At 33.7% G+C, this 10176-nt stretch overlaps 2 protein-coding genes across 2 annotated transcripts; both read right to left on the bottom strand.

Moving 5' to 3' along the window:
• Positions 1 to 3637: 3637 nt before the first annotated feature.
• LOC120775480 (transmembrane protein 203) lies at positions 3638 to 4094 on the bottom strand. The gene has a single exon (XM_040105679.1). The coding sequence runs from the start codon at positions 4075 to 4077 to the stop codon at positions 3658 to 3660; it is 420 nt and encodes a 139-aa protein (XP_039961613.1). The 5' UTR covers positions 4078 to 4094; the 3' UTR covers positions 3638 to 3657.
• LOC120775481 (ribonuclease P protein subunit p20) lies at positions 4070 to 8352 on the bottom strand. Its single transcript, XM_040105681.1, has 3 exons — positions 8201 to 8352; positions 6627 to 6795; positions 4070 to 4193 (listed from the first exon to the last, which is right to left on the bottom strand). The coding sequence occupies exons 1-3, from the start codon at positions 8294 to 8296 to the stop codon at positions 4096 to 4098; spliced, it is 363 nt and encodes a 120-aa protein (XP_039961615.1). The 5' UTR covers positions 8297 to 8352; the 3' UTR covers positions 4070 to 4095.
• Positions 8353 to 10176: the final 1824 nt, after the last annotated feature.

Below are 10176 nucleotides of genomic sequence, written 5' to 3'. Positions count from 1 at the left end.
ACTGTAAAAATTTGTTTACCATTGAAAACGGTAACAAATAATGAATACTCATTGGAGCAAAGCTTGCACATAACATTATGGAAATAAGAAATAAATATGAAATATTTTATAATAAACAACTATTTCCCTCACTCTTTATTTACGATATTAGTCATGCAAACACAAAAATGCTGTTACCGATTTATTTCACCTCGTGCGAGTTAATTATTTCCGTTGGTTGAATAATAAAAAATATATACATATATTTTTTAGATTCTGGATAATTTTTTTATTATATAAATGAAAATGCCACACTTGAGAGACGTTCGCACAGAGCGACATACAATTAATAAAAGAACATGTTTGGTTAGGCTACAATAGATATAAGTACATATGCTGAGCAGGATGTGACGCCTTTATAAATACAAGATGCGTTCCAAAGTAAACAGGAGTTTTTTAACATAACGCCCCCTGGAGGCGCCATCTATGTATATGTCGACAGGTTCGTTAGAATCTGCTGTTTTTATCGATTGTCATGCCATTTCATTGATTGGAAGTGAAGTTATTGCGTTTTAAATGTCAGTATGTTTGTGTTATGAGTGCAAAAATGAGCTTTGAACAACTTGTTTTAAAATTGCTAAAACTGATACCGAAACGTTTCAATTGATGAAACCAGTTTATGGAGATGATTGCCTATCCCGTAGCTGAATGCACGAGTGGTTTCAACGTTTTCAAAGTGGTTGTGAGGACATAAATGACGATCAACATGTGGGATAATCAAAATCCGTGATCACTGGAAATTAAATCGAAACTGTGCGTGAATTCATCAAAAATCAGCCGAAATCATCATTGAAATTCATGGAAATGGAATTGAACATCTCCAAAACATCGATTAATCGCAATTTGACCGAACATTTGGACTTACGAAAGGTGTTTGCACAGTTTGTTACGCACAAATTCACTGACGACCAAAATTGCTCAGAATCCAACATTCAAAGGACATCATTGTGACTGATTATTTGATCAAAAATCACATTTTAACCATTAACCACTCCCCGTATTCACCTCATATGGCACCGTGCGACTTCTCCCTTTTCGGAAAAATGCATCATCACATAGTATCCCCACAGCGATTTTCTGCTATTCCCATTCACCATTTATTACCAGTTCTACACTTTGATACCATGTTGTATGTTGTATACAAACACCGTGAAAATCGAAAAGTTTTTACAAATCTATAAATAAAGGCTTTATTAAATTTTTTTTACTATAAAAATTTGATTCAAATTTTTCTGGTGTACGATATAGTAATAACTAGAATCGAAGAGGGATGAGCGTACACTTTTAACTCATTAATTTCTTTGGTGCGGCAAAAGTAATACCGTCATCAATTTCGTTCACTGAAAACAATAGCGTAAAAAAAAATCAGTTAATTAAGCAATGATTCCTGAAATATAAAGCAGTAAAAATTTATTTTGCCAAAAAGTGTAGACTTAAAAGGGCTAGTAATGGAGGCAAAGCGACAAAAATTTAAGAAAATATTGAAACGATTGTCTATGTTAATATATTAATTATTGTTATTAATTTATTGATTTGGGAAAAAGTATGTTGTTTATCCTCTTGACGAAGATATTAATGTGTTAAAATAATGTACCGGCAACGATTAAATAAATTTTAAAAATCTCACGTCAGGACATATTAGAAATATAAAATTAAGATAAAATATATGGGCAAATTGGTGAGATTAAATAAAAACTAAAATAAAGTAAAGAATACGCTCAGTTTATAACCTTTAGTTCTCTTCTCCTTCTGTGCTTCGTTAGAAATAAGGTCGATTTAATTTTGCACTCACAGCGTTCGGTGGACATGACATTTTCGGAAGACGATTTACTTTTATTAAGTTTTATTAAAAAAAGCAAATAGCCAAAAGAAGAAACCGAAAACCAAAACCGGTGAACTTTAAATACAATAAAGTGAAATTGAAATATGCGATTGTCAGCAACGCCCTGATATTTGACTAAATAGCTTAATGTTATAATCACTAATAGATTAATAACTCATAATTTAATAATTTCAAATAATTCATTAAATTTTAACATCAGCTTAACAAAATATTTTTATCCTTCAACTGTCACTATACAAATGAACTTGTGCTTGTGAAGCATGAGTGAAAACGATTAAATTAGCGGCCGACAAATTCAAATATCAAAAGTTGTTTCTCTTTCATCAAACAGAGCCGGTAATAACTTGAGGAAGCGTACATATAGCTGACACAAGCCTAGGGTTATAAATATCGGTCTCAGTCAAAATAAGTCACGTTGCATATGTACCCCGCACAACTAGTAATGTTGTTTTATATAGTAAACCTCTTCGTTCTTTTTAATTTTTATTTTCTGTAATTAATGAATTTTATTTACGTTATTTTAACACATTTTATTTAAAATTTATTGAAATTAAATGTAATAAAATTTGTGAATAAAATTAAGTGTAAATATTATTTCAAAGAAAAAACAATATGGTTTTTGAATGAAAATATTGATTTTGAAAGTACAATAAAAATGATTTATGTATATTTAAAATAATAAAGCATGTTTTTAAATTTATGATGAATTCCCAATAAAAGCTCTAACACGTCTGGCCTCATTGATATAGGAGGAGTGGGATTCAGTTTCATCAAACTGTATTGCTTCAAAAACTTCAGTCTGGGAAGATTCATTTGTAATAAAACGTGTGTCATCACATCGGTAATTTATACAAATGTTGTGTAACGCACAGCAAAGGTTAATAATTTGTGAAACTTTTTAAGGAGCGCAATGCAATTGCCTAACTTCCAGTACACATCCATCGATTTTTTAGAACACCATTTGTTCACTCCACAACATTACGCGCGAGTTGTAGTTATTGAACCCGAGTTCAATACTAAATTTTTAAATTTCTGTTAAACTTAAGTTTAATTCGTTGACCGGTAAATATTGAACTTTAGTTCAAATGTTCTTATTAATATGTACAAAACTTCGGTTTAGCGAATTGCGAAGAGAAAAACACGACTTGTCGTATTAACAGTCAAAATTCTTTTACCAGTTTATTTAGAAATTTAGCTTAAACATATGCATGTTGTATTATATTAGGGGTATTCTCTTGCAAAACCCGGTGCACGGTGCAAGAATTGCAGATTTACAACGGCACAACAACAAACACAGGCAGAAAAATATTTGCAAGGGCTGTAAAATATGTCAGACCAAAACCTATGTATATTTGCGTGCAATGTCACGCAAAAATATAATTGCAACCCTGTTGTAGTTGCTATTTTACATAAAGACATATTACGTCGTTAAATTGTTGAGGAAGATAAGTTTTAAATGGATTTTATTATTTCAATTTAAATTTTAAAGATTTGTTACAGTTTTTTTTCTTAAAAATGTATGCAGAAGGTGCGCCAATTCACAATAGCCATGCTTAATAGTCATTCACAACAAATTGACCGAATTAGCCATTCATATATCACTAGATTCTGCAATGGGTGTTCTCCTGCTCTTGTATATTTCGGTATAGTATTTTTGCAATCTGCAATCTTGCAAGAGCAAGAGAATACCCCTATTGTGTGTAGGAAGTCATATAATATGCAACATTTGTTATCATCAAAATTAAAGAACACAAATTTTATAGATATAAATTTTATTATGAATTAGGTATTTGACAAGCTCTTATTGCAACCAACTGAAGTAAAACGAAAATTGGGGAAAAAACCTCACTATATTCAAGGCCAGTTTGCCCAGATAATTTTAAACACAACAAATATTTAAATATTGATATAAGTACCAGGAAGTATGTACTCCACATAACTCTGTGGAGTGCTTTCCGCTTGTTATCGGAATCCAAATACATTCGAATGCCCACGATCACACAAAAATATGCATTAAAAATGTCTATACAAAATAAGGGGCTAAATGCAGTAAACCAATCGATTACAGAATTTGAATAAGTTCCAGATATTTTCAATGCGAGTATGATTGTAAATGTAAGCATTCCGCATAGGTTAACCAATATTTCAAATTCGGTTAGGCCGAGCCAACGAACAAGTTCTGACAATTTGAACATAGTTAAGCAGATCGAATTTTATTCCGTTAGATGGCGTGATAACTTTATATGTAAAGCAGAATTAAAACGTGTTCTTAAGGCAATGTCTTCATTCTCGTGTAAAGGATGAGTTTCATCTGAAAAAAAAATTAAAAAAATATGCATATGTAGTTTATATAAAATAAGTAAAATTTCTACAGAGTAAGAGGTCGGATCATCAGAACGCATATAATGTTTCATATAACGTTCATATAAATTGCTAACATCTTTGCAAATGTCTTAAATATCCCAATTATTTCAATTAATTTGATGAATTATTCATGCAAATTCGTATATTTTTTTAATCTGCAATTTAACATTTTTTCAAAAGCCTAATGTACATATATATGTACATATCTCACAAACCACTAAAGCTATGTATGTAAACTTTCTAAGGACAAGCCCTCCTCTATACTATACAATGGTTATGTTGAAAACTATCGGCTTACCTTACTCAATAAAAATTTAACTTTTAAGACGAATCTTACGCCTCAGGAACGACTCAACCGATTTCAAATGTCGAAGCTTGGTGCCTAAAATTATATTTATGTTCCTATGGTACAATGTGAATATGGGTAAGATCAGACTAAAATAACGTCTACTTCCCATTGCATTGGGCTGATTTTTAGTGAATGTTATATATTGGGTAGTCGAAAAAGTCTCTTCGTATTTTGTCAATAGATGTCGCTGCAGTCGTATATCCCCAGTGTTACCAATCACATTGTGTCATACCATATAATATTGGAATGGTGAGATTTTAAGCTTCATTTAAACCAAAAAAAAAATAAAATAAAATCCGGGAAATTTGAAAAAAAAAGTTACAGCTCTTCAAAAATGAGTGAAAATAATGAAGAAATTCGCTATATTTTGAAATTTTTATATTAAAATGGGAAGAATGCCACGCAAGCCACAAATGAAATTTGTGAAGTTTACGGAGACGATGCTATATCAGTTCGTGTAGCACAGCAATGGTTTGCTCGCTTCCGTTCTGGAAATTTCGATTTATACTGATAAAATAATGTCTCAAGTGGAAAAATGGCCAAAAGTGGTCGACCAAAATGATAGTATAGGCTGTTTATATTAATTGGTGGGTGTAATCCGGCGAAAATTTTTCCAAAGCCTCACTTATTGCACTTTGTCACAATAGTAGGGATTTTACTACACATTGACCAGACATTCATGAGGTGAAACAATTTTTGAATTTGAGACGGCATATATGTAATTTATAGTTGTGTTATATGGGGAATAGGCGTTGTCAAAGTAATCCTATGTACCAAATTTGGTTGAAATAGGTCCAGTAGGTTCGGAGACAGGTGATTTCACTTAAATCTAGGCGGTGCCACACCAATGTCCAATTTTGACATCTGCTCCTCTTTTTCCACCCTGGGTGTAAAATTAAATGTCTCTGACGCATTTAGTTATTAACTTATGGCACTTTTGGTAGTTTTTAACAAAACCGTTAGATAGTGATCCGATTTGACTTATTTCCACACTGTCTAGAGTGTCATATTACACACACACACACAGTTTTGTATTTTAATTTTCAGCTTACTTATGGCAATTTATTGACTGATCGAAAATTCTACGAAATGACTAGCGACTTACAGAAGGTTTCAAGACCGGAGCATACTATTTTACAACCCACAGAGGTGATGTAGTGACTGTTTCTCAAAAATTATGGAGAGAACACTTCTCCAGCCTGAATGGTAGTGAAAGCATAACACGAGGAGAAGGTGCACACGATTACCTCATCGATGATGATGGAGCAGCCGTTCCAAGAAAGAAAAGCAAATCGAATAGCAATTACCCGTCTGAAAATAACAAAGCGGAGGGCCGATGGATTGTCGGTCGAGCTATTTAAATACGGCGGCGACTAACTGATAACGAGCATGCATCAGCTTCTTTGTAGATTATGGTAGGACGAAAGCATGCCCGACAATTCCACAATATTCCCCGACTACCATTGGATAAGCCTCCTCAACATCGCATATAAGATTCTATCGAGCGTATTGTGTGAAAGATTAAAGTCCATCGTCAGCAAAATGATTGGCCCTTATCAGCGTGCCTTTAGGCCTGGCAAATTAACAACTGACCAGATATTCACTACGCGCCAAATCTTGGAAAAGACTTGTGAAAGATAATCTACACTTACCACCTCTTCGTCGTTGAGTTTATATTGCACATATTTATCAATATGGGATATATCTTAATTAAGGGAACGTTTTGGTAGATAATAATTCTTCTATGTTTGTCCCAGAATTAGTTTATACCTCTTTAGCATGATCAACTTATGCTAACTCTTTGCACATAACGACGTAAAAAGTATATGCTGAGCGCGTCGGCAACCACTTATTCATGAGCGCTCATTACGTGCGACCTACCTTACGAACGAATTGTTTTTTAAAGTTCAAGTTGATCTACAAAACATGTGGGATCAATTTTAGAGGTGCCGTCTCATAAAAAATAGGAACTTTGCAGCCTTTATCTCTTATAAATATGTATTTCCTTTATACAGATCAGTTTATACTTACCAATTAATTGAATTGTTGATGTATGTATAGAGTATAATAATCTCTGACCGGAATTTTTGGTAATGTGTAAAGCTAAGTTAAGGCAACGGTTAATAGAACTTCCCATGCAATGAAGATATATCACTTTTTCGCCTGTATTGAAAATATCTGTACAGTACTTTACTTGTGTCTGAAATTAAAGAGTTCAATTATTATGGTTGAATCAATTAAAATGAAAATTAAAGAGTTCAATTATTATGGTTGAATAAATTTCTTATGTACAAGGGATAAAGAACACATAACGTTTAGATGTTACCTTGCTATTTTATGTTTCTTTATTATTTTTTATGAAAATGCAATTTTATTTTATTTTATTGTGAGAAAATGGTTACAAATAAATTATTCAAACTATTGACTATCGTTAGACACAACTTTCCCCATTTTTCTTGCAAAGCTCGAATACCACTAAGGTAAAACTGTTCATCACGCCGTCTAAGAAGTGCGCTGGACGGGACAAGGACTGAGACGAGTAAGTCCTTGCGGCATTCACTAAAGTGGCCATATAAAAAAGCGCAAATTCAGAGTGGGATTCGTGGTTGGAGAGAGACTCCATCGCGAGTCCTGGCATTCACTCCGGTGGATGAACGTCTAGCCACAATCCGACGGAAGAGAAGGACGATGTGACCAAAGCTGTCTTCTAGGAGCACTTGAAATCTTCCCTCGCCACGATATCAAAATCGTGCTTGACGACTTTAACGAGAGGGTGGGCAAAGAAGGTATCTTTGGCACTACGGTCGGTAAATTCAGTCTCCACGATGAAACATCCCCAAATGGGTTGCGGCCAATCGACTTCGCCGGGTCTCGAAATATGGTTATCTGTAGTACTAGATTCCAGAATAGGAAACTTCATCAAGCTACCCGAATCGAAAATATACCAACCGGATGATCATGTGGTGATAGACGGAATACACATGAAGACATAGTTCAGCGAATTAAAAGACAGCGGCTACGCTGGCTAGGTCATATTGTCCGAATGGACAAAAACACTCCGGCTTTGAAAGTATTCGACACAATACTCGCAGGGGGAAGCAGAGGAAGACCTCCATTCCGTTGGAAGGACCTGGCTTCGCTTAGACTATCCAACTGGCGCGCTGTTGTTAACTCGACTATAATCGCGTAAGCGGTGTCTACGCCAATAAAGAAAAATTGAAAAATGTGAGCAATTTGGGGCCGGCTTTGGTATACCATTCCATACCAGGTTAAAAGTGATACGGTTGTATAGAGTAGATGCTCCAGATTAAGAAAATATACATATGTATGTAATTATAGAAGCCGCAAAAATTATGGGATGGTATACTAAAGTTTCGCGGCTACAAAAGAATCGTAATATTGCCCTAATCGGAATCGTGCCTGAAGAACATGCTCTATCCGACATCATCCTTGTTATTCCTGAAATCCTCGGACGGTATATATAAGCATTTCCCTATTTCGGTGCCGATATTCTAAGGATTTTCCATAACTTACATACTATTGCATATAATCCATCGATATTTTAATAATAGACGCGTAAGATAGAGATATTAAGTATCACAAACCTCAAAACTTGACTTTGATGTAACATAAACATCACGTTCACTTTTAAATTGTTTCTTAGAAACTTTTTTTGTTTGATTACATCTGTTATTTCCCATATTATTAATTCAAGTTCTAAACATAAAGTATTTTCGATTGCAATATACAACATATGCAGAAAAGTTTTCGATAATATTATAGGGCATCTCGACAAGCAATATACAATTGTAGCGATCTGTCGAATATATTGCCATTGAGGTTGGCAATATCCTTAAGTGGGTATTTGATATCATGAAATAATAATTCTCGAATTGGAAGCAGGTAGGTAGGTTCGAGATTATTTTGCGCATCCTTTGTGCTCTTGAAACGTTTAAAATTTTATGCGGCTTTATTAAGTAAATTAATAAATATAATATTAGCACATACGTTAACAAATGCCATTAAAACATGAATCTAACGTATATTGTACTTACTTACATATGTAATTGATGGAACAGACGTTTCATTGCCCGACCATGAAGAAGTTCGAATAGCAATTATACCTCTGAAGAACAACAAAGCGGCGGGGGCCGATGGATTGCCGGAAGATTAATTCAAACATGGCGGCAAAGAACTGATAAGGAGCATGCAACAGCTTCTTTGTGAAATATGGTCGGACGAAAGCATTCCCAACGATTGGAATTTAAGTGTGCTCTGCCCAATCCCCAAAAAGGGAGACCACACAAACTGCGCCAACTACCGTGGGATAAGCCTCCTCAACATCGCGTATAAGGTTCTTTTGAGTGTATTGTGTGAAAGATTAAAGCCCACCGTCAACAAATTGATTGAGCCTTATCAGTGTGGCTTTAGACGTGGAAAGTTATTCAGCATGCGCCAAATTTTGGTCAAGACCTGTGAAAAGAGAATCAACACAAACCACCTCTTCGTCGATTTCAAAGCTGCTTTTGACAGCCCGATGCCTGAATTTGTTATCCCCGCAAAGCTGGGAGGAAGTGCCGCCAATGCAGAAAGCAGTTCTCTGCGTAAAACTAATGTGTTACATATTTCCTGTCATTGGGGTACTATTTCTCCTGGTTCTTCTGTAAAATATGAACGTAAGGTAGCACTGATTATTAGTTAGAATGCAACCCTTTTGTTATTGCGTGAACAAAAATAGTGGTACAAAAGTTAAATGCTGAATATTTAATATGAAATAAATGGAAGTGGCATTTTAAATAATTTCCTCTTTTCAGCTTATGGTGTTCAAAGAAATATTAATTACTCCACTTAAAATAGACACGAAAAATACTTCACAATAACCACTTATTTTTTAATATTACTTACACCTACATATTTTGTTGGCCAGCCCTATTTAATGTAGCAATTATAATTTTTCACTCAAACCCAAAATTAAGGGTAAAATTTTCGAAAAAATCGATTTTTTTGTTGCATTATCGAATAGTATAAACTACAACAAATAAACATAAAAAAATAATTTTGTATTCATCATGAATATTTATTTATAAAAAAACCGGACCGATTAGTTACCTACTATTTTGTCCATAAGTGAATATTACTAACATATTTGGTAAAATATATGTATGTTTTTATCTTCTATATATTGTTTTTCATAAGCCCCCAGTACATAACTTGATACAAGCTGTTTGCATCTGTAAATCTTTTATCCGGAATACTATTCCTTAAAATACTAATTTATAGGCTTTATATATTGCTTTTTATAGACCTTATTTAATATTTCATATTTTATGTCCATTTTTATATTTTCATATACGTAACAAATTCAATAATTATTAATTATTATTTTTGCCACTTAAAATGTTGAACACTGCCAATAATATTGGCCTTTGCTCGTTCCTCCTGTACGCAATTTGTATACTTTACTTACACTTATTAAAGTAAAATTGCATTACAAATGTTAGTTTAACAAAGATGGTTATTATGTTAAGTTTTTATGTATGAATACCCTTATCACTTGTTTGTAATGTAATTTTACAAAAGC

This window comes from Bactrocera tryoni, chromosome 4, assembly GCF_016617805.1.
Source record: "Bactrocera tryoni isolate S06 chromosome 4, CSIRO_BtryS06_freeze2, whole genome shotgun sequence".
In the NCBI taxonomy this organism is placed as follows: Eukaryota; Metazoa; Arthropoda; class Insecta; order Diptera; family Tephritidae; genus Bactrocera; species Bactrocera tryoni.
This window is presented reverse-complemented; position numbering and strand designations above follow the sequence as displayed.